Source organism: Callorhinus ursinus, unplaced genomic scaffold (assembly GCF_003265705.2).
Source record: "Callorhinus ursinus isolate GAN/ISIS: 27379988/994484 unplaced genomic scaffold, GSC_fseal_2.0 scaffold4, whole genome shotgun sequence".
Classification (NCBI taxonomy): domain Eukaryota; kingdom Metazoa; phylum Chordata; class Mammalia; order Carnivora; family Otariidae; genus Callorhinus; species Callorhinus ursinus.
The window spans coordinates 159,056,291-159,081,140 of NW_027397066.1; the positions used below are offsets into that span (position 1 = coordinate 159,056,291).

Sequence of the window (24,850 nt, forward strand, 5' to 3'; positions counted from 1 at the left end):
AGAAGCCAAGGTCCAGGCATGCACCAGGTGACCACACTCAAAAGTCAGAAAGAGAAACGTGGCCTCTCCTTCCTCACCCCTCCAGCTCTCAATATCCTGCAGAATTATACAGCAGGTGCAAAGAAAATATTTATACTAAAACAGAAAGGGGGGATGGAGAGCCTGTCTGAATCACTCAACTACAACTGAAAAGGTCTAATAAAATTAATAGGCTGTGGTGGGACAGATGGCGAGTATTAAGCTCTTAGCACATTTCAGTCGGATACCTTTCCGATAGCTTGAAATGTAGTGATCTTCAGGGAGAAGAGACACCAAGAAACAAGGAGATGAAGATAGAAATATGGGAAGAGAAATTTAGGTTGACAAGGAAGAGAGAAAAAAAATCAAAGTGAAATGCAATGAGAGAAGCAGGCTACTACTATCTTTTATCAGCTCAGAAGAGACATCTTTGGTAGCATGATAGAGTATTAAATTACAGATTTTTTGTCAGCAGTTTTTCCATTTCTTAAAAGTTTATAGTTTAACATTAATTCACATCTATTGTCATCCAAAACACCCTATCCCCACAAGTCATGCAAATAAAATTGGACAAAGAAAAAGATTTTATTTGGGAAACAAATGACGCTGAAAACAGGGAACAAAAACAAAGGGCAAAATGAACAGCCTACAAGTCTCTTAATAAAGCCTATGTTTTTGTTTAATGGAGTCACTATCTTCCTGTTTATTTCTGGAGATACTATAGTCTTTCCCTTTTTCAGTTTTATATTTTCTTCAGAATCTCAAGTTCATTCACATTGCTTTTTGCTGTTTGTGTTGTTGATTCTCTTCGAGACTTTCCTGAGGTGGCTGGTAATCCTTGGTGTCTGCTTGTGATTGAGAATGGGGGCCTAAAATGCTCTCCAAGTTGCCGGGTGGACCGCTGACTAGCAGCTTTACAGGTAGTGATGGGGTCGGGGGGCTTTGTGAGGGAGTTCTCTATATCAGTATTGAGGATGCATATGGCCACTCAATTCACCTGTTTCGGGCAAGGTATTGATGCCCTCAGTTGTATTCTTAAGGCAGAAATTCTTTTAGTTTACACTTTTTTTGGAGATTAGCCTCCAGACCTAGAGAAGAGGCAGTTGCCCAGTGGCAACTAGGGCTGTAACTGCTTTACAAACAGCTTCCACCTAGTCTTATTTTAGCTCAGTGACCATCTCCCTCCTCCTCCCAACCCACAGTCCCCAATTCTAGAAACTGCTACTACCAATTCCTTTGCTTGTTGAGAATTCTGTGCTGGAACTCAGCATTCACCACTACTTTAGGTTTCTTGAATCAACCAAGTGAGGAACATTAATTCGTTTTCCAGCTTCTAAAAGTTCCTGTAAAAATCTCCACATTTTTGTAGATTTGTAACTTTTAAACTTTTTTATTGTTAAGTATGAGAAACATAAAGAAAAGTACACAATAGAAATGTATAATGTCTCTCTGTTCCCAAAGAAAATCATTCTCTTGACCTTTACTGAAATCACTTTCTTGCTGTTCTTTATAGTTTTACCATGTAAGCATGTGTGGATCCACAAGCACTATGGTCTTCATTGTTTTTGAACTTTAGGTAACTGGAACAATCAAATATGTATTTTTGTGTCTGGTTTCTTTTGCTCAACATAATGTTTGTAAGAGTGATTTGTGTTTTGCCTGTTGTAGTTCACTGTCATTGTATACAATTCCACTATGAACACATATGCCATAATTTATCCTTTTTACTGTCAGTGGTCATTTGGTCTGATTCCAATTTTTAGCTATTGTGAATTTGACTGCTATGACTATTCCTATGCATTTTTCTTTGCTGCTATTTTTGTGAAGTATATTACTAGAATTAGAATGCTCAGTTATTATGCAGATGTTCAACTTTGGACAACAGTGTGGCATTATCTACTAAAGTGGATGTACTAATTTATACTTCAGTGTATGAGCATTCCTGTTGCTACACATCCAGGCCAGCTCTTGGTGTTCTCGTTAATTCATCTTTAATTTTAGCCAATCTGGTGGGCGTATAGAATGATCCACTGTGGTTTTAATTTGCATTTCCACAATTACTAATGTGAATGAGTATCTTGTCATATCTTTACAGGCCATTTTGATATTCTCTTTTCTGAAGTGCTTGTTCAAGTCTCATCTAACTGACCTGCAGTTCTTTATATATTCTGCAAGTGAGCCCTTTGTGAGCAAATATGCTCTCCCACTCTGTTCCTTGTCTTTTCACACTCTTAATAGGGTCTTTTGATAAATACAAGTTCTTATTTTAACATAGTCCAACTTATTAATAGTTTCCTGTATGGTAAGTGCTTTTTGTGTCCTGGCTAAGAAATTGTTCTCTACCCCAAGGTCATGAAAATATTCTATGTTATAAATTCTAGAAGCTTTTACTGTTTTACCTTTCATATTTGAATATATTAATCCATCTGGAAATTATTTTGGGGTTTGAAATGATACAGGTCAGGTTTAATTTTTTCTCAGATATCCCCAAATCACTTATTAAAAATACCATCATTTTCCTACTACTCCTGGCAGTGCCACCTCTGATGTAAATCAAGTGTCCACATATGTTGTGATGTGTCTGGATTCTCTGTTCTGTTTCAGTGCTCATCTGTTCTTGCACTACTAATTCTAATTACTCTAGCTTTATAGTAAATCTTGATATAAAGAACAAGTCCTCCCACCCTGTTTCTCTTCAAGACTTAAGCTATTTCCATATTAATTTTGTAACCTTTCCTTAGCATTTTCATACAAATTTTAGAATCTATCCTCAGCATTTCCATATGAATTTTAGAATCGAATGGGCTGTTAATACTTGACTTTGTACTGAATCCATAGATCAATCTGGGAATGATTGAGATCTTTACAATATTGAGTTTTTAAAAAAATCAATGAACATTTTATTTCTTTCCATTTATTTATATCTCCTTTAATTTCTCTAAGAATGCTTTATAGTTTGTTGCTTAGAGGTACCACACACCACTTGTTAGATTTATTGTTAGGGATGATATTGTAAATGGCATCTTTCTTAAGATTTCATTTTGTTGCTGGTAATAGAAATACAAAGGGTTTTTGCTTATCGACTTTGTATCCAGCAGCTCAGCTACATGCACTTGTTGATTTTAACAATCTATGGATTCTTCTAAATTTTCTCTGCACACAATCATATCACTTAGTTGTGTTTCTCTCTTTCCAATCTTTACACCATATGTTGCTTTTTTTCCTGCCTTATTGTATTGGGTGCAACTTCTAATACGATATTGTATAGAGGTATTGATAACTGGTATCCTTGTTTGTTCCCAATCACTAAGGAGAGCTTTCAACATTTTGCCATATGATGTTTGCAACAGGGTTTTATAGCTATGTTTGTTAAAGAATTTCTTTCTAAGCTGAATTTAAGGAATCTATTGCAAAAGAAGGATGAATTTTACCTAATGTTGCTTCTACATTTACTAAGATGTGATTTTTCTTCTTTTTAATGCAGTGAATTATACTGTTTTAAATAAAATTCTATTTTAGAATAGTTTTAGATGTTCAGCAAAGTTGTGAAGTCACTATAGAGTTCGCATTTACCCCTCACCCAGTTCCCACTATTACTAAGATCTTAGGGGCACCTGGGTGGCTCAGTCGTTAAGCAGCTGCCTTTGGCTCATGTTATGATCCCAGGGTTCTGGGATTGAACCCCGCGTCGGGCTCCCTGCTTCTCCCTCTGCCTGCTGCTTCCCCTACTTGTGCTCTCTGTCCAATAAATAAATAAAATCTTAAAAACAAAGAAAAAAGATCTTACATTACTATATACTGATTGAATTTTGAATGCCAAATCTTCCAAAATTTCTGGAATAAATCTACTTGGTTGGGAGACATAATTCTTTTATGTACATTGCTAGTTTCAATTTGTTGATGTTTTGTTTAGGATTATTGTATTTATATTAATGTCCTTTCACATTTTAGTATCATAGTTATACTAGCCTCACTAAATGAGCTGGGGAGCATTTCTTCTTTTTTATTCTCAGGAGGATTTGTGTAAGATTAGTGTTGTTTCTTTTTTAAAAAATTTTAAATAGCTTATTATTATTATTATTATTTATTTATTTGACATAGAGAGAGAGAGAGCACAAGTAGGCAGAGCGGAAGGCAGAGGGAGAGGGAGAAGTAGGCTCCCCGCGGAGCAGAGAGCCCGATGCGGGACTCGATCCCAGTACCCTGGGATCATCACCTGAGCCAAAGGCAGACGTTCAACTGACTGAGCCACCCAGGTGCCCATGTTGTTTCTTTCTTAAATATTTGGTAAATCTATTGGTGAAGTTATCTTTACCTGGCATTTTCTTCATAGAAAGATTTTAAATTACAGATCCTATTTCTTGGTAGGAATGTAATTATTAAGATTTTCTATATTGTGTCAGTTTGAATAAGTTACATTTTTCAGGAAATCTGTCCATTTCACCTAAGTTTTAAAATTCATTCTCATTATTCTCTTAATGTCTATAGGGTCTGATGTCTCCATTTTTCAGTACTACCATTGGTTACTTTTGTCTTGTCTTGTTTATTTGGTAAGTCTTACCAGGGATTTATCAATTTTATTAGTCTTTTAAAAGAGCACATTTTGGTATTACTACTTCTGTATTTTTTTTCCTATTTTATAACTAATATTCTTAATCTTTTATTTCATTTCTTCTATTTTCTTTGGGTTTAAAGTACTATCTGTCCTTTTGTTCATGGAAATTGCAATTTCATGACCTGAGCCAAAATCACAAGTCAGACGCTTAACCGACTGAGCCACCCAGGTGCCCCAAGTGTCCAAAAATATGAGGATGTTCTAGATTATCTTTTTTTTAAGATTTTATTTATTTATTTGACAGAGAGAGACACAGTGAGAGAGGGAACACAAGCAGGGGGAGAGGGAGAGGGAGAAGCAGGCTTCCTGCTGAGCGGGGAGCCCGATGTGGAGCTCAATCCCAGGGCCCTGGGATCATGACCTGAGCCGAAGGCAGATGCTTAACAACTGAGCCACCCAGGCGCCCCTAGATTATCTTTTTGTTACTGTATTATCTGCATATAGTCAAAGAACATAGTCATTACGATTTTAAATACTTTGACATCTGAAACTTGCTTTTAGCTCAGTACGTGGTCAATTTTTGTAAATGTTATATGTGTTTATTTTTTTTTAAGATTTTATTTATTTATTTGAGAGAGAGAGAATGAGAGATAGAGAGCACGAGAGGGAAGAGGGTCAGAGGGAGAAGCAGACTCCCTGCTTAGCAGGGAGCCCGATGTGGGACTCGATCCTGGGACTCCAGGATCATGACCTGAGCCGAAGGCAGTCGCTTAACCAACTGAGCCACCCAGGCGCCCAATGTTACATCTATTTAAAAAGGTGTATTCAGCACCTGTTGGATGCAGTGTTCTTTGTATGTCCATTAGGTCAAGTTCATTAATTACATTGTAATTTTCTACAATCTTCCTAATTTTGTTGGTCTGCTTGTTCCCTCAATTACTGAGAGATATTTGTTAAATTCTCCCACCATCATTGTGAATATTTTGACTTCTCATTGTACTTGTTATTTTTTATTTTACATACTATGAAGCCATATTATTAATTGCATACACACATAAAATTGTTACATCTTATGTTTTAGTTTCTACTTCATGTAATATTTATCTAAAACAACTTTTCTCTGGTTGGTGTTTGCGTTATATATTTATTTTTCTCCTTTTACTTACAAACTTTCTGTATCCTTATGCTGTGATCTGTCTCTTATAAAACATAAAGCTAAAAAAAAAATCCTAGACAATTTGTCTTTTAAACAATAACATTTAATAAAATTTCTGAAATATTTATCATAATTTAATCTATTTGTCTTATTATTATATGTACCTTCCTTCCTTTCTTGCCTTCTTGTGGGTTATTTTTTATCATTCCATTTTTTTCCTATAATTTAAAAGTTAAATACTTTAAAAAACCCTCTTTTCTTGAAGGTTACTCTAGATCACAACACGTATCTCTTACTTACCAAAATATAATATTGGTTTTTTTCCCTTTTTTTTTTAAGTTTATTTATTTACTTAAGTAATCGCTACACCCAACCTGGTGCTTCAACTTATAACCCCAAGATCAAGAGTCACATGCTCTTCCAACTGAGCCAGTGAGGCACACCCCCCACCCAGTATAATGCTAAGAGTTACTTTCCCCTTCTTCCCAGATAATGCAGCCCTCACATACTTTATCTCTATCCCACTGCCAATTATTATTGTCTTATGTTTTAATTCTGTCTTTTAAACCTAATAAAACATTATTATTGTTGTGTAATACAGTTTACATTCATTTGATTTACCCACATATTTTCTACTATTTTTACTTTTTATTTCTTTTTGAATCTCCAAGTTTCCATCTGGTATTTTCCTTCTGCTTGAATATTATTTTTTTATTAAGGGGCGCCTGGGTGGTTCAGTCAGTTAAGCATCTGCCTTTGGCTCAGGTCATGATCCCAGGGTCCTGGGATCGAGCTCCACATCAGGCTCCCTGCTCAGTGGAGAGCCTGCTTCTCCCTCTCCCTCTGCCTGCTACTCCCCCTACTTGTGTGCTCTCTCTCTCTCTCTCTCTAATAAATAAATAAAATCTTTAAAATAAAATAAAATTTCACTTAGTGGGTCTTTTGGTAATTCCCTAAGTATATTTTTTAAGGGATCGGTATCTGAAAAATGCTTATTTTCTCTTCACTCTTGAAAGGCATTCCTGCTGGGTATAGAACTCTAGGTTACCAGTTATTATCTTTCAGTGCTTTGAATATGTTATTCCATTTTTCTTGCTTCTACTGTCAGTTTAATTGGTCTCTTTTGAAATTAATCTTTTTTTCTGTTTTTTTTTTCTTTGTCATCTGAAGTACTTTTACTATGATGTACTCAGGTGTTATTTTCTTTGTATTCATTCTGCATTGGTTTACAGAGCTTCTTCAATCTGTGGCTTAATGTCTTGTCAATCTTAGAAAATTTTTATCCATTATCTCCTCAAATAATGATTCTACCCTTCTATCTCTTCTCTGGGACTCCACACACACAGATGATAAGCCTACTCACTGTATCCTCTGTCTCCTAGGCCTTTTTTGGTCTTTTATTTTTTCTTTTCATGATTCATTCTAGATTGTTTTTTTCTGACCTATTGTCTAGTTCATTTATTCTTTGTTTAGCTTTACTGAATCTGTTAATTCATCTTTCAAAATTTAAAAATTTATTTTACTTTTCATTCCTAGCATCTTCTTTCGATGCTTTATCAACTCTGCTTTTATAATTCACAATTTTCTGCCAAAATTTTCAACCTAGTTTTTTATGTTCTTGAACATAGTAAGTATTGTTTTGCTTTGGTTTTTAGCACAGCTATTTATTTATTTATTTATTTATTTATTTTTAAGATTTTATTTATTTATTTGACAGAGAGAGACACAGCGAGAGCAGGAACACAAGCAGGGGGAGTGGGAGAGGGAGAAGCAGGTCTCCTGCCGAGCAGGGAGCCTGATGTGGGACTCGATCCCAGGACCCTAGGATCATGACCTGAGCCGAAGGCAGACGCTTAACGACTGAGCCACCCAGGCGCCCTATTTTTTATTTTTTTAAAAAATTTTATTTATTTATTTGATAGAGACAGAGACACAGCGAGAGCAGGAACACAAGCAGGGGGAGCAGGAGAGGGAGAAGCAGGCTTCCTGCCGAGCAGGGAGCCCAATGCGGGGCTCAATCCCAGGACTCTGGGATCATGACCTGAGCCGAAGACAGACGCTTAATGACTGAGCCACCCAGGCGCCCTTAGCACAGTTATTTTAAAGTTCAGTCTGATAAAGCCAATGTCTGGAGAACCTGGTATCTGTTTTTATTTTTTGCTGTTTCTGCTGGTTCTCATTCATGTTGTTATATCTCCTCATATGCCTAGTTATTTTTGGTTGTGAGTCACATATTATATATTTGAAAGATTATTTGTAGTAATTTAAAGTCCTACACGATGTTACCTTAGTATAGAGAAGTTTGCTTTTGCCAGGTGCCTAGGGCTACTTTATTCAAATTTCATGGATTGAAATGATCTGAAGGTAGGCTGTAGTGCCTTTCAGGGCTGTTCTATTTCCAGTTTACCCTTACTCTTACATAGATGCAATGTTCTGGAGTCCCCAACCAATGAGGAGAAACTTACCAGCCCTCACATCATCCTTGGCAAGCCATGAGCCCTAGTTTTTTTTTTTTTTTAAGTAGGCTCCACGCGCAGCATGGAACCCAACACGTGGCTTGAACTCACAACCCCGAGATCAAGACCTGAGCTGAAATCAAGAGTTGGACGCCCAACCAACTGAGCCATCCAGGCACCCCAAGCCCTAACTTTTTATCTTCTATCAAGATGGCTGCTCAACATCTTAGTTTCTTCTTTTGAAATTCATGAATATCTCTAGGAGAGAAATAGTCCCAAATTTTGGTTTTACCTCTCTGGATTTATGCCTTTCTTCCAGATCTCAACTTGGTAATTATTTTACTTTGTTAACTTTCTAAATGCCTCTAAAGCAAATTTTAGAATATTGTGTCTAGTTTTTACAGTTATCTTAAGTCAGGGTTGATTTAAACTATCTAGTGTGGCATTACTAAAGTGGAAATCCTTAGTTTATATCACTTAAATAAAACCAAAATTGTATTGTGTTTTTAGTGTAGTTTCAGAAAGGAATAGAATTAGAAGTATGTTCAATTCAGCATCATAACCCAAAAAGTTATTTTTCATTTCCTTTCAGAAAAAAATTAAAAAGCATGTATCAGCTTATATCTACACACCCTGTAAAAAATGGAAATGAGAAGATTCTATTCATTTACTTTTGCACTTAACAGAATATCTAGTACATTTTCCATATTAGCACTGATAGCTCTAATCCATTCGTTTTTTAATAGTTGTATGTAATACCACTCAATCTAACTCAACAAATATTTACTTATCATGCTCACTACACTATACTTGGCTTTAGGGCTATTTTGGTGAGCAAAAACAGTGTCCTAGCACTTGGGGAGTCTACAGTTGAATGGGAGTAAAATATATTACTCTTATAATAATATAAATAAATGCAAAATTACAATTCTATCAAATGCTAAGGAGAGGTACATGGTGATATGAGACAGCATGACAGGGGTACTGGATCTAGTCAGGGAGGTCAGAAATGTCTTCCATGAGGATGTTACAATAAGCGGAACAAGAGCTAACTAGAAGAGAAGGGGAAAAGGAGGCTTGCATAAGGAAAATAATATTCTATGTAGAGAATCTATCAAATGGATATGTCATAACTGATTTATCCACCTCTCCACTGAGGGACATTTGTTCTGATTGTTCTGATTCTGTTGATATTATGACAATACTTTAATATATATTCCCATATACAATTTTTGGCATAATTTTGTAAGCATATCTTTATGGTAATTAAGAATCCTTTCTTAGTACATAAAATAGAGTTCACAATTTCCAAATCCACCTAGATTTGAATATAAATCCTACTAGATCTATTTCTTATATATTTCATCTTCCCCAACTTAAATTCTTTATTTTGTTTGAATTTTCTCTTGCCTGAATTATTTCCTCAAAAAGAACCAGTTCCTTATAACGTTCTGCTACCTCATACGTAAAGATACTCACAAGCTATGCTCCATCTGCTCTTCACCTTCAATGTGGAATCTACAACCTAACTATGTTTTGGAATCCCCTCTATCTGCCCAAAGTAAACTAGGCTTTTTCCACTATGTAGATGGTTTATCCTAACAGTTGAATGAATCACTTCAGCACAGAGCCTGGACAATGAGACAACCAGAGGTTTGAACTCAGGTGTCACCATCTTTCCAGAATCTTCTGCATTCTCAGATAAGTTAGGACTTATCTTTAAAATCAAACTGCCTGCTTCTCCCTCTGCCTCTGCCTCTCTCTGTCTCTCATGAATAAATAAATAAAATCTTTAAAAAATAAATAAATAAAATCAAACTGCCCACAATACACTAGGAAAAAAATACTTGGCTACATATATAACAAAATGTTACTATATAAAGATCCCTCACAGGCCAATAAGAAAAGCAAAAAACAAACAAACATGCACATAACCCAGTAGGAAAATGGGCAAAAGGTATGAATTGACAATTCACATGTGGTCAATAAAAAAAAAAATGTTCATTAGTCATCATAAAAATACAAATTAAAATTTTAAAAACACCAGACTATAAAAATGATAGTAAACAGTATTGGACAGTGCACTATGAACTATGCATCACACACACAAAATGGAATCTGGAATCTAGAGGTTATCTGTATCTGATTTAAAATTGTAAGTACTAAATGACACAGATACTCAATTTCTAGAAATTTATCCTATGAAAATAATCAAGAATATGTTATTCTCAATTTCCTAATATTGCTTCCCTTTCTTTCATACCATATATCAACATCTGACTTGTACTTATTTATCGTCTTCTCTCCCCTAGAATGTAAGTTTATTGCATGCAAGGATGTAAATAGTACTTGCTATATATTAGTCATGTAATAAATACTGGTTGTTGACAGAATGTGTAAAGATTTATCTATAAGAATTTTTAAACTGTAGGGTTTTAAAACAAAAAAGTTAGAAAAAATCCAATATCCAACAGCAGATTGATTAAAACAAAAATCATCAATCAAGACTACTAGATAAATTAAAAATTAGTCTATTAAAAAACTATAAATGTTTATGATACTAATACATGACCTCATTTTTGTTAAAAAGGAAAAAGAGGGGAAATATATGCAAAGATATAAGACAGGTAACAATATTACATCAAAATGTGAATAGTTGATATCTATGAGATGGCAGGTTTACAGGTAACTTTTTTGTTCTTATTTACGGTTTCCGGTATTTTTCAAATTTTATTTTTCTGTAATGAACACAACTCGTTTCTAATAAGACAAAGAAAATTATCCAAAACAAACTAAAACCAAACCCAAAACTTCTTCATTTCTAGTTCAAATGAGAAAAAGGCAAGTTTACCTTCAATTTCATCATCAGAAATCAATTCATCATCAGAGCATATGTTGAGAATGTTAACCAGCATCTCTGTGACTATATAAGACAAAATAACCCAAAATGTATACAATTAATAAGGTATTCTCTCTAAAATGATGTGGATGTTTAAGTAAACACATGTTAAATAAACATAGACAAAAATGACTTGTCATTATGCTATTAAGAATAAAGAGTAGCATTAAATCTAGACCTTCAGGTTTATATAGAATTTGGGGAAATTCCTTGCTTCAGTAAAAGTCTGGTCTTTGAAGATTCTATTGCATAATTACTTGATTTCATGAGACTGTTGTCCAGAGCCTTCTCCTCACTGATATGTACATGAAAAGATTTCCTCCTATTTTACAAAGATGTTAAGCCATCAGGTCTATGCTCAACAAATTTATTTTATATTTGCATACCTTGTTTGTACAGTTGCACAAATAAAATTTTACAGGACACTATTTCCTATTTAAATCTCTTCATCGCTGAAGAAATCACTGAAGGAACGGTTTAGTGACTTATGTTATTTTAACATCCTGATCATAGTAGGGTAGCTGCTTTAAATTGATATTTACAACAATAAGCGCACAATTGACTAGAACTATAATTTAAAAACCAATTAAAAAATTAAAAAATAAAATAAATAAAATAAAAAACCAATTAAGTGCCATTTAAAAATCTTTGTAGAGAACAAAGAAATTAGAAAATACTTCGGATAACTTTATTATTTATTATTTTTTATTCTTTTTAATTCTTTAAGAAAAACATTTCTGAACCATCAGGGGACTCATGAAATATTAAAGTGTGCTCCATCACTAATTAAGACAACTGATCATCCACTTCTCTTACCTTTTTCCCCAACAAATGGCAAAGACCATGTGAAAACGTCCATAAAGTTTGGAAGCCAGTAGGGGTGTGGAGAACAGTTAAACTGCCTGATATTCATGACATTGTTTTCATATTTTAGCACAGCAGCTAAAAAGGAAAAAGCAGGAAAATCTGGCACAGAGGAACATGACATGGCAAATGGCATGCTTTGTATAGCTGTATACCTACTAAACAGAACTCAGGAACTTACTTTCCACTTGTAAGTTCACGACTCGATATTCAAGAGCAGATGGAAAATCTTGAAGCATTTTATACAGTTCATTCTTTTAAGAATTATCCCAAGGAACAAAAAGTTACCTGAGATCTTATATAATAAAAGTACAAAAGAAACTAAGCTCTGAAACTTCAAAGGGTCACTGCGCAGTAACCATCTGTAGAAATCTCAGGTTCCACATTAGAAAAATTTTGTCATAATTTCCCTTTATAGGCCAAATGGTTACAATTACAGCTTTCCTTTGAAGGCAAACATTTTTCATGAAGCAAACACAGCCTCTTTTGCTAGTCATTATCCAGTGCCAAAGATTTTATAAACTCTCTGGGAGTTTATAACATAGCAATTATCAATTCATAGTAGGGGATACAGATGGTAAACTTGGAGCAATTTACACGGCTCAAAAGTAGATTAAATCATCTCTGCATATTATACAGAGGATTAAAAATCCATCTCTCCTATACAGAGTCAGTATATTGCTAGCACCATAAAAATCTTTAACTTGACCAGTTCATGTATTTGTATACGTGCTTTGGTACCAAAATAATTTTCTTTATATTTTAAAAGTTTGAAAGTCCAATTTCTTAGACTTCACCATGAGCACGAGCTCTGCGATGTTGTTTGCATTATTCTCTTCAGTCTTACTGTGATCATAAATAGATTTGGGTATGAAGTACTTCAGAAATGACAGATACAGGTCATTTCCTGGTTCCTGTTTCTTCGCTTATTAAAGGATAGTCTCATGTGCTCAAAATTTAAGTTACTGAGTATCTAAAATGTATACCATGGATTATAAAGAAAATACATGAAAGTAGGATCTCCTGCTCTTAAAAACCTAACACTGGATATAATATACATGTCCCATTATTTTCATGTGTATATATTTTATTTAGATGAATACACAATTATTTAACAATTCCCTCAATCTACACAGGAAAAAGAAGTGAGAGGCGGCTCTTTACCCTGGATGATTAGAAATGAGAGCATAAAAAATTGCTTTTGGGTATGTTCCCAGTGGACACAAAAAATAGGAATAGAAATCTTTAAAAATCATGACTTAAGGATCTTTCACATAATCATTGGAACTAAGAAATACTCTTTGGTACCAATATGAAAGAAAGAAAAGCAACAGAAGAAGAAAGAGAAAAAGGAAATGGGGAGAGGGTTGTCATTTTCAAGAAAGAGGTACTTGGATGGGGAGTAACTGAGTACCAGCAGACATTATTTCATATACCACTCTGTCTTTTGCCTAAAAAAAAACAAAAAAAACAAAAAAAGTTTGAGAAACAACCAAGGAAAATAAGAATGTTTCAAGATAAAGTTACCAATTATGTCAAAGTCAACAGAAAGCTCTGGTATAGACTGGACTGTAACTTAAAAGTTCACTAAAGGAATAGTCAAGATCAAAACCAGGTTAGAATGGGGCAGAAAACGAGATGGCATTTAGTGAATGAGTGAAGTGACTGCTGTGTTGGGTGGCAGGTTTCAGTTGAGCACACCGACAAATCCACAGTGCAATCAACAGATACTCTTCTAGTGAGCCTGAACAAGGGGAAAGGGAATGTCTTCATCACACATAGAGGACTAGGGCCATGAAGCGTCCTTGAAGAAGTTGCCAACACAAGCAGCACATACCATTCATAATGGAAGAAATAAGAAGAAAACTAAGTCTCTGACATATTGGGAATATTAAGAAGGAAATAAGAAAGAATGGAGTTAGGGAGAAGCAGAGTGTTGTGGGGTAGCTAAGATTCAGAAAAGAATGACGAGATGTAAAAAAAAACTAGATGCTGGAAGAGAACTGAAGTCGAAGAAGTGTTTTTTAAAATGTGTAGTAAGCCACTGAGATGACTGATTCAAATCAGATTGAAATGAGAAGTGCCATTCCTTAGTTTCCCTTTAAACAGGATACATAGTAAGTATACTGTGGACCTCTTTTAAACTTGACTCCCCAGCTGCATATACAAGGTATGACTATAAAGTAATGAGACTTAAAAACCACCAACTACAAACACACCAGACCTTATATATGAGATGAGTGTGGTCCTCTGATGTAATCACACTAGGCACAACAACAGTAAAATGTTATACTATCATAGCAATTTAGAGTTTGACAGATGCTTTTAATGTTTATTTTTAGTATTCCAACTTATCTTCAACAACCCTATATGACAGGTATTTTAAAGATACACCGAGGCTCAGAGAAGTTAAGTGTCTCGTTAAATGTGAAATTAAGTGTCATGTTAGCTGTGAATTTAAAAGTGAAGCAGGACTAGACTAGAATTTCTTCTGACTCCTACCTTAGTGCTCTTTTCAATACACCTTGCTGCCTTACCATATATTTAATCCAAAGATGCTGCCATTACTCAAAACATTTTTGGAACTCCTCTTTTGGAATCGCCTCCAGACCCATTTTATAAGCAACACAAGAAAAACCAGTCTCATTACCCTATAATCATACCTTGTTTCTGACCCCAAATGGTATCATCTAGCTTGATCACTCACCTTATTCACCAGTCTTGACTCCAAATGACTTTTGGCTGTTCCAAAAATCAAATCCACCCTCAAAGGACGAAGATTTCCCATCACTGAGGATAATCAAAAGAATGTGTCGCAGACTCTGAAGGCAATGCCAAAAGAGGAGTTCCGAAAACGCTTTGAACAATGGCAGCATTGTTGGAATAAGCATATAGCTTCCCAATAACTACTGTGAAGGGACAATACTCACTTGGATATATACGTTCTGGCATGTTTGTATAAAAGTTCTATTATTTTATAGTCATACTTTATAAACAACAAAATAGTTACAGAGGCATGTTACAGAGGATATTACAGAGGAAGTTTGCCCCAATACAAAACTTACAAACTATGAATCATAAAAAATTAAAAAAAAAAAAAGATTTGGGGGTACCTGGCTTGCTCAGTCAGTAGAGTATGCAACTCTTGATCTCAGGGTCATGAGTTCAAGCCCCACATTGGGCGTATGTAAAAATAAAACTTTCAATAGGATAAAGTCTTAGAATGAGAATTTCTGGATTGAAGGCATGTTTACATTTAATCCTCTCTGTTTATATGGGAAATTGAGGTGTAGAAAAATAATGTGACTTGCCTAAAGTCACACTATTTAGTTTCTGACAGGGCTTGAACTGAAAGGATTTTTCTGACTTTTTGTACAGTATTCACCTACCTGTACCATTCCTCAAGAAAAGCAAAAACAGCTTAATAATTTATAAACATTAAAACTCCAAATAGTGGAGGTACTGTTACAAATAAATTAAATTCACCAAAAGTAATAATTTATGATGACTATTCTATCTTGAACCTGAATTTCTTCTTCTTATATAAGATTTTTTAATTTATTTTAGAGAGAGAGGGAGAGAGAAGGAGTTAGGGGGAAGAATTTTTTTGTCTTAACCCTTAACATAACAACACCAAAACTTTTCTTGTCTTGATATAAAAAAAAGTACCACGGTAGTGTGTGTGTGTGTGTGTGTGTGTGTGCGCGCGCGCGCGTGTGTGTGTGTGAGAGAGAGAGAGAAAGAGAGATTAGGTGCTAAAAACCGAACACACAATCTTCAAATTATCAAACTGTTAGAAAAGTTAAATAACCTACTTACAGCTTCACAAGTAATATCAATGCCAAGTTGATATTATGCAGGAATATTTCAGGGCAGAGGGAGAGAATCTTCAAACAGTCCCTACTGAGCACAGAGCCTGACTCAGGGCTCAATCCCACGACCCATGAAATCATGACCCGAACCAAAACCAAGAGCCAGACGCTCAACTAACTGAGCCACCCAGGCGCCCCTATTCCTCTTATATTTTGATTCAGGAGTACACATCAGACCTATTATGATCATTATTTATATTTACAAAGAGCCCAATAATCCTTAGGAAATGAAAACCAAGCAGTAGCCTAAATTCTAAGTTTCTTGGCCTTTGTTTCAAGTAAGACCTCTTTTCTTATATGTAATATACTTACACATATATATGATTAAATTAGAGCTCACATTTACTCACAAATTCAAACTCAAATATCACTGGACTCCTTTACCTTTATTATTATAGACATCTAGGTAATTGGGGGCAGAGAAAATTGTAATAAGTGATGGAAAGCCTGTTGTTTGGCTCTTCCTGTACATTCGATACCTGGAAGAGAGATAACAGTCTGTCTGTCTTGATATAAAAGGCAAAAACTCTGTAATGATAATTGGTACAGTTTTAATATAACTTACCCAGCATCCTGGGCTTCGTGGGCTCTGATTATTGATAACAAATTATTGTTCTGCAAAAATTCACAAACTGCAGGGTAACTGAAAAAGAAAATTAGAAAACATAAACCCAGAACTAAAACAACTGGTTTTTAGTAGGAGGAAGGGGAAAAGTCAAGACGCTATTAGTTGAATTTGTTTCAAAATTATAGATTTGACATACCACTGAACTTTTATTAATGGCTTAGCAATCATCACTGTTTTTCCACTTCACTAATATACCTCATTCCAGATCAAATATGCAGATAACAGACAACCTTAGGACAGGAAAAGAGCTCCCTACCTTTAAAATTTTTTGTCTTAACCCTTAACATAACAACACCAAAACTTTTCTTGTCTTTATATAAAAAAAAGTACCAGGGAACTGTGTATATATGTATGTGTGTGTGTGTGTGTGTGTGTGTGTGTGAGAGAGAGAGAGAGAGAGAGAGAGAGAGAGAGAGATTAGGTGCTAAAAACCAAACACACAATTTTCAAATTATCAAATTGTTAGAAAAGTTAAATAACCTACTTACAGCTTCACAAGTAATATCAAAGCCAAGTTGATATTATGCAGGAGTATTTCAGGAGTAAATGCAAATATTACATCTAACTATATTCTAATGAAAGGTGTGATATTTGCATCTACTCCTAACATTTTCTCTCAATATTATTATCTTGCTACATTTAGAAAAACCTGATAGGTTGGGGTGCCTGAGTGGCTCAGTTAGGCGTCTGACTTTTTTTTTTTTTTAAGATTTATTTATTTATTTTGAGAGAGAGAGCACACAAGAGTGGAGTTGGGGGACAGAGAGAGAGGGAGAGAGAATCTCAAGCAGATTCTGCACTGAAGATGGAGCCAAGGGGGGCTGTATCCCATGACCCTGAAATCAAGACCCGAGCTAAAACCAAGAGTCAGTGCCCAGGCGCCACAAGTACACTCTTAATTTCTACTCGGGTTTCTTAAGATTCTCTCTCCCATATGGAGGTTCCTCAAACAGTTGAAAATAGAGCTACCCTACGATCCAGCAATTGCACTACTGGGTATTTACCCCAAAGATACAAATGTAGGGATCCGAAGGGGTACGTGCACCCCAATGTTTATAGCAGCGATGTCCACAATAGCCAAACTGTGGAAAGGGCCAAGATGTCCATCGACAGATGAATGGATAAAGAAGATGTGGTATATATACACAATGGCATATTATGCAGCCATCAAAAGGAATGAGATCTTGCCATTGCAATGACGTGGATGGAACTGGAGGGTGTTATGCTGAGTGAAATAAGTCAATCAGAGAAAGACATGTATCATATGACCTCACTGATATGAGGAATTCTTAATCTCAGGAAACAAATTGAGGGTTGCTGGAGTGGTGGGGGGTGGGAGGGATGGGGTGGCTGGGTGATAGACATTGGGGAGGGTATGTGCTATGGTGAGCGCTGTGAATTGTGCAAGACTGTTGAATCACAGATCTATACTTCTGAAACAAATAATGCAACATATGTTAAGAAAAAAGAAAAAGAAGAAGATAGCAGGAGGGGAAGAATGAAGGGGAGTAAGTCGGAGGGGGAGACGAACCATGAGAGACAATGGACTCTGAAAAACAAACTGAGGGTTCTAGAGGGGAGGGGGGTGGGGGGATGGGTTAGCCTGGTGATGGGTATTAAAGAGGGTACATTCTGCGTGGAGCACTGGGTGTTATGCACAAACAATGAATCATGGAACACTACATCAAAAACTAATGATGTATTATGAACAAACAATGAATCATGGAACACTGCATCAAAAACTAATGATGTAATATATGGTGATTAACATAACAATAAAAAATTTAAAAAAAACTAATGATGTAATATATGATGACTAACATAACAATAAAAAAATTTTTTTAAAAAAAGATTCTCTCTCTCCCTCTGGGGAGGGGGGGGCTGTGAAGGGGGGGGAAGAATTACCTGATAGGAAAAACTGGAGAATGGAGAATACCAAATTATCCTAGATTTATCCAAGTGTTAATTATTTATATTTAAATCTTTCTTATTATGCTCATTAGAAAAATTAACTTTTAAAATAGATTGTACATTCGCATGGTATAAATTGAAAGATACAAATAGTGAGATACAGATACAGTGAAATGCCTCTCTTCTTTTTTTCTTTTAAAGTTTATTTTTTTTAAATAATTTCTATACCCAATGTGGGGCTCAAACTCATGACCCCAAGATCAAGAGTCAGTTGCATGCTCTTTTTTTTTTTTAAAGATTTTATTTATTTGAGAGCGAGAATGAGAGAGAGAGAGAGAGAGAGCATGAGAGGGGGGAGGGTCAAAGGGAGAAGCAGACTCCCTGCTGAGCAGGGAGCCCGATACGGGACTCGATCCCGGGACTCCGGGATCATGACCTGAGCCGAAGGCAGTCGCTTAACCAACTGAGCCACCCAGGCGCCCAAGTTGCATGCTCTTCTGATTGAGCCAGCCAGGCATCCCTAAATGCCTCCCTTCTTCCTACATCTATCTTCTAGCTACCTTAGGAGCAACCAATGTTCCTGGTTTCTTTGAGTACCCTTTAAAAGATATTCTATAGGCATACCTTGGAGATGTTGTGGGTTCTGTTCCAGACCACCACAACAAAGCAAATATTGAAATAAAGCAGGTCAAATTAATTTTTTGGTTTCCCAGTACATATAAAAGTTAAACTTACACTATACCGTAGTCTATTAAGTGTGCAATAGCATTATGTCTAAAAAAATAATGCATATACCTTAACTTAAAAATAATACCTTATTGCTGAAAATGCTAACCATCATCTGAGCTTTCAGTGGTCATAATCACAGATCACAAATCACCATATTTAAATGATGATTTAAATAAATAAATATAATTTAAATAAATAAATATAAAAAAATTTGAAATATTGGGAGAATTACCAAAATGTGACAGAGACAGGAAGTGAGCAAATACTGCTGGAAAAATAACACCCAAGAGATTTGCTCAACACAAGATTGCTGCAAACCTTCAATTTGTAAAAAACTCAGTATCTATGAAGTGCAATACAGCGAAGTGCAATAAAATAAGGTATGCCTTTATTTTATATCTGTACATAAAGGGTTTGTTTTCTTTTTTTTATTAAAAAAAATAGCCTCCTTGAATAGTCTGGCACATTCCATTGTCTGAATGTACCACAAGGTATTTAACTAACTATTCTTCTATTAAACATTTAGGTTGTTTTAAATCTTTTATCATAGGGGCACCTTGGTGGCTCAGTTGGTTAAGTATCTCACTCTAAATCTCAGGGTCTCAGGGCTGTGACTTCAAGCCCCACACTGGGCTCCTTGTTGGGTGTGGAGCCTACTTAAAAAATAAATAAATTTATCACAAATAATACACCAGTGAATAACCTTGTACCATTGACCCTTGAACAATGTGGGGAGTGTTGACTCCCCTCGCAGTCAAAAATCTGTGTATAACTTTTTCTTGTGTATATAACTATTTTTTTTAAATTTTATTTATTTGACAGAGAAAGACACAGCAAGAGAGGGAACACAAGCAGGGGGAGTGGGAGAGGGAGAAGCAGACTTCCTGCGGAGCAGGGAGCCCAACTCGGGGCCCGATCCCAGGACCCTGGGACCATAACCCGAGCTGAAGGCAGATGCCCAACGACTGAGCCACCCAGGCGCCCTGTGTGTATAACTTTTTTTAAGTAGGCTCCATGCCCAACATGGGGCCTAAACTCACGACCCTGATCAAAAGTCACATGTTCTAGGCACCTTCATGTATGTAACTTTTGACTCCCCCAAAAGCTGGCCTGTCGACTAGAAGCCTTACCCATAACAGTCAATTGACACATACTTTGTATGTTCTATGTATCATATGCTTTATTCTTACGCTAAAATAAGCTAGAGAAAAGAAAATCTTAAGCAAGAAAAAATACATTTCTAGTACTGTTATTTATATAAAAAAAAAAAAATCCGTGTTTAAGTGGACCTGTGCAGTTCAAACACGTTGTTCAAGGGTATACATTTTACACATCTGCACATTTACATAGTTGATTCTTGTTATTTGCAGTAGCTATGTTCTATAAAGTTAACTTGTAAATACAGCATTAGTCAAAACTGAACCACCGCTCCTAGAGAAAATACACAGTTAGGGTCCTGTGAGCCTCTGGTCACATTTTCACTAACCGATCAATTCATAACCTTGTTTTATGTGTGTTTCTGTGTAAGGACACCTTATTTAACATATACTGTTGATTAATTAACATGGGACTCATGGACAACAATGCCTTAAGTCATTCCCGAATAAAGCTTATATGTATTTTCTCTGTAAGACACATCACAGCCTTCTTACATGTAGAAATACTCGGTAGCACTTAAGCACTATGTTGGGGGCCATTTTACACAGCAAACTCACCAACAAAAAATGTGAAAAATATTGTACTAAATGGACCACAAAAAGAATGGTGTAATAGCATGAAAGCTGAAACAAGACAGCAAAGCAGCTCCTTGTTAACCTCGGTTAGGAAGACACATGGGGTGACAAATTTTTCATCATTCAGCATGTGTGCATGTCTGAATGACCATGACAGTGCTGTGAGAGGTGACTTTGCAGTTACAAGTAATTCTTAACAGGAAGGCAAATTTGAAGATCAGAATTCGTAAATAACGAGGATCAGTTGTACAGCCACAGGATTACACTTTAGAAGAAGAACTTCTGGATCAAAGGCCCTGGGCATTTATAATAGATGTTGTCAAGCTCATCTCCAAAGAAATCATAGAGTTTCTGTTGTGCAAACAATAAAAAGGTATTATGATCTTTATTTTAAGCAATGTAAAGAGAAGTAAAATTTAGGGGTTCAGTCAGTTGAGTGTCTGACTTGGTTTTGGCTCAGCGTGCGCATGTACTCTCTCTCTCTCAAGATAAATAAATAAAATCTTTTTAAAAAAATTTTAAAAAGAGAGAAGTAAAATTTAAATAACTCAGAAAGGAATAAAACAAGGTTGCCTAGAAGAAGGTTAAAACTATGGCAATATTAAGGCTTTTTACTTAATATATGTGGATTTCATTTAATAAATGTACTATCTAGGCAATTAACAAAGATTTGAACTAACTATATGCATTAACTTGTCACAGTCAAACACTGGGATTAAAAAAATTTAGGCTTCAAACTTCTCTCTCTCCCTCTTTTTGAATGGTAGAACACAATAAAAGCTCACATATGAGATTTAAGACAACAGCCAACTTCCAGGAAATGTCCTGGGCTTAGTTCACAATGTCCTGTTCTTTTTATATCTTGGCCTAGAGCAGTGGTTCCAAACGCTGGAGAGATTTTTAAAAAAATAACAGGATTTTCCTGTCTCAGACCCACTGAATCAGAATCTCTGGGGGAAGAGCCAACAAATCTTTATTTTTAAAAAAACTCATTGATGATGTTTGGGAACAAATAATCAAGATTGTTTAGGGTCAGAAAATAACATTTAATCACTGCAAGATGTTCTGTTCAATCATGTTCAGTATATTACACTTAGGTATTAATGAAGGTACTCATATATTATGAGGGTACATAATACCTATTAAAATGTAAAAAACAAAATAAGAATTTTCTGCCTTCTATTAATCAAAAAATTAAACAAAAGTCTTTATACTACACAAATTAGAGATATAAAGTACTTACAAATAATTTGATGATACATATTACAATTCCCTTTCCTAACTTATAACTTTGAGGATTAGCTTACCTGTAAAAATAAGAGCACCCTCGGACAGTGTTGTGGGTATAGTGCTCCAAGGTCTTTTCATTACCATAATCCTCTGAAGGATCAGACCAAAGCAGGTCACACACTGGCCCAAAGGCTGGAGGTTCTTTAAACCTGTCTAACTAGAAAACACACAAAAGCCAAAAGAAGAAAAATCATGAAGGCAAAAGGAACTTTTGGAAACTGGTATGGGTCAAAAACAAAACAAAACCAAACCCTCCCACCAACAAGAATATATTAGCAGAAAAAGCAGCAAGCCCCATAAAGAATTTTTCCTTTAGGAAGAAAATGAGCATTTAACAAATTTGGATACACAATTTTTATTATTTTTTTGAAATAAATTTGTATAAATATCCCTGTCATCTAACCATACTGTAGAAAAGGACTGCTTTACATCCTAGTCTTTATTGAGAAAGACTATGTAAAGTTCCTTTCAACTGCCTAGGTGAGCTAACATTACCATCAGGGCAGGAAAGGTTTTACAATTGTTCTGTTCATTGTCTACCTCATTCCAGTGGAGATTTCTAGTTTTATTTTGTAAAGGACTTTCATCCTTTCCATTCTATGCAGTGCAGGCATTTCAATGTAAGTTATTAATTTAAGCCTTGAATCATTGCTGCTTTGGTTAGTAGCATAAAAAGCAAGACAAAACCAGTAACTAAGATAGCTGAGGACTTCTACTGAGTGAAAGGGGAGGTTTTTAATACAAGTGATTCAGAATTGCAAAATTCAAGACTTAACAATGTAAAAGAGAAATGCTGGTTATTTTAAAGACCATAAGGCAGCAGAAATATAGGCATATCCTCTTACCCTGAGGAGAGTAACTTTAATTCAGAGAAAAGTTTTATAAACAGAAAAATCTTTAATTTCAGTATCTACATGAGACTGGTAGAAGAATACAAAGGTAGAGAAAAGATGATAACGTAGAACAACAGAAGTGAAAAAAGATTGATCATCTTTATAGAAAATCCTGAAAATGATAATCACCAACTCACAAGAGTGTAGCAATTAAATTCTATCATCTAAAATGTCAAAGTCAGGGCGCCTGGGTGGCTCAGTTGGTTAAGCGACTGCCTTCCTCTCAGGTCATAATCTTGGAGTCCCTGGATGGAGTCCCGCATCGGGCTCCCTGCTCTGCCGGAAGCCTGCTTCTCCCTCTCCCACTTCCCCCTCCTTGTGTTCCCTCTCTCACTGTCTCTCTCTCTGTCAAATAAATAAAATCTTTAAAAAAAAAAAAGAAAGAAAAGAAAATGTGATTAAGAGTTAAGTGGTTTGGTCAAGGTTACACAATTCATTGCAGGACAGGGATTAGAACCCTGATTTCCTTCCTTTTGTATTGCTACATAATTTAAAGTTTCAGGGCTATACTCAAAATAGGTTATGTTTCCTGTAGGTGAAAGTACAGATTTCATTAAAATTTACAGGAATTTTCTGGAAGATATTTAGTAAAATGTTAACAGTGGTTGTCTCCCAATAATGAGACCACAGGTGATTTCCACTTTCTTACTTCTGATTATCTGTATTTAAAAATTTTCAGCAATAGAGGCATATTAGTTGACTACAATAAAAAAAAAACTAAAAATACATATACTCCATAAGACTACTGAAAGATTACTTACTTTCTTAATGTCATCTAAACTAGTAATTTCAGGTGACATCCCTCCATGTACACACAGAAACTGCTGGTTTAAGAGGGCAGCAAGAGGAAGACAGTCAAATGTCTCCATACACGCATCATACACCTGTTCAGAATATTTGATTCGACCTATCAAAAAAAGAAAAACAGTCAAAGGAAGAAAAGCTAAAATTTATCATATATGAAAAAGGATATTGGACAGAAAATTATGAAGCTACTTCAAAGCCATTCATTTCAGGCAAACTTGAAAACAATCATCTTTATAAAAATATGCTTGAAAAGTTGTGGATAAAAGGTAAACAAAATCTCCTCTAAAGACAAGTGTTACGTTGGATTAACTTTCTAGCTCTGTTGCCTTGGAAACCTGATAAGGCGAATGTCAGCTGTGTTATTAGGCAACATAGCTTATGTTAAAAATTACTCAATTACCTGGTAGCTACAGCTTTGTACTTCTGAGTGCAATGACTCAAGGTAGGTGTCTGTGGGATCCTGGAATCTACACCAATAAAGCTTTTACAGGCAATATTGGCAATTGTGCTACCTGAGGCTTCTAAGCCACAGTGGCTCCCCGATCTGCCCAATATGGATAGTTTCCCTGCACCTGAACTGTGACTTGGAGGGGGAGGGGTAGGCAGAAAACCTTCGGACTGCTATACCCACTCCCATGAGGACTACTCCCCTGAAAAGGGATGCCTGGAGCTGCAGCTGTGTCTGGACTGTATCCTTCTAGGAGATAAATGCCAATATGGCCCATGGTAATCTTGTAAGCCTGAATATTTTGTTGTGACTAAAAGACTCTCCGGGGGGTACTGAAGAAATATAAATGGAAACTAAAGTTTTAAGAGTAATCAATAAAATATCAATACTCTTTTGCTATGATTTTTAAGATCTTTTAGCAAATTTTGTTCCAATTCCATTTTATATAAAAATGTTCATTCCTGGGGCACCTAGGTGGCTCAATCAGTTAAATGTCTGCCTTCGGCTCAGGTCAGGACCTCAGGGTTGTGGGATCCAGTCCCACATCAGGCTCCCTGCTCAGCAGGGAGTCTGCTTTTCCCTCTTACTCTC

At 35.7% G+C, this 24,850-nt stretch overlaps 1 protein-coding gene across 4 annotated transcripts in view; it reads right to left on the minus strand.

Moving 5' to 3' along the window:
* Positions 1 to 24,850, minus strand: part of PPP3CC (protein phosphatase 3 catalytic subunit gamma) — a 100,039-nt gene that overhangs the window by 14,465 nt on the left and 60,724 nt on the right. For 2 of the 4 annotated variants that reach the window (XM_073892624.1, XM_073892625.1), the window contains exons 5-11: positions 23,766 to 23,911; positions 22,129 to 22,268; positions 16,386 to 16,463; positions 16,205 to 16,299; positions 11,901 to 12,026; positions 11,037 to 11,108; positions 267 to 293 (exon numbers count right to left, since the gene is read on the minus strand). In XM_073892624.1, the coding sequence (XP_073748725.1) occupies positions 267 to 293; positions 11,037 to 11,108; positions 11,901 to 12,026; positions 16,205 to 16,299; positions 16,386 to 16,463; positions 22,129 to 22,268; positions 23,766 to 23,911 (684 nt within the window). The remainder of the gene's footprint in view (positions 1 to 266; positions 294 to 11,036; positions 11,109 to 11,900; positions 12,027 to 16,204; positions 16,300 to 16,385; positions 16,464 to 22,128; positions 22,269 to 23,765; positions 23,912 to 24,850) is intronic. The other 2 variants (XM_025873859.2, XM_025873858.2) reach the window with 1 other exon arrangement.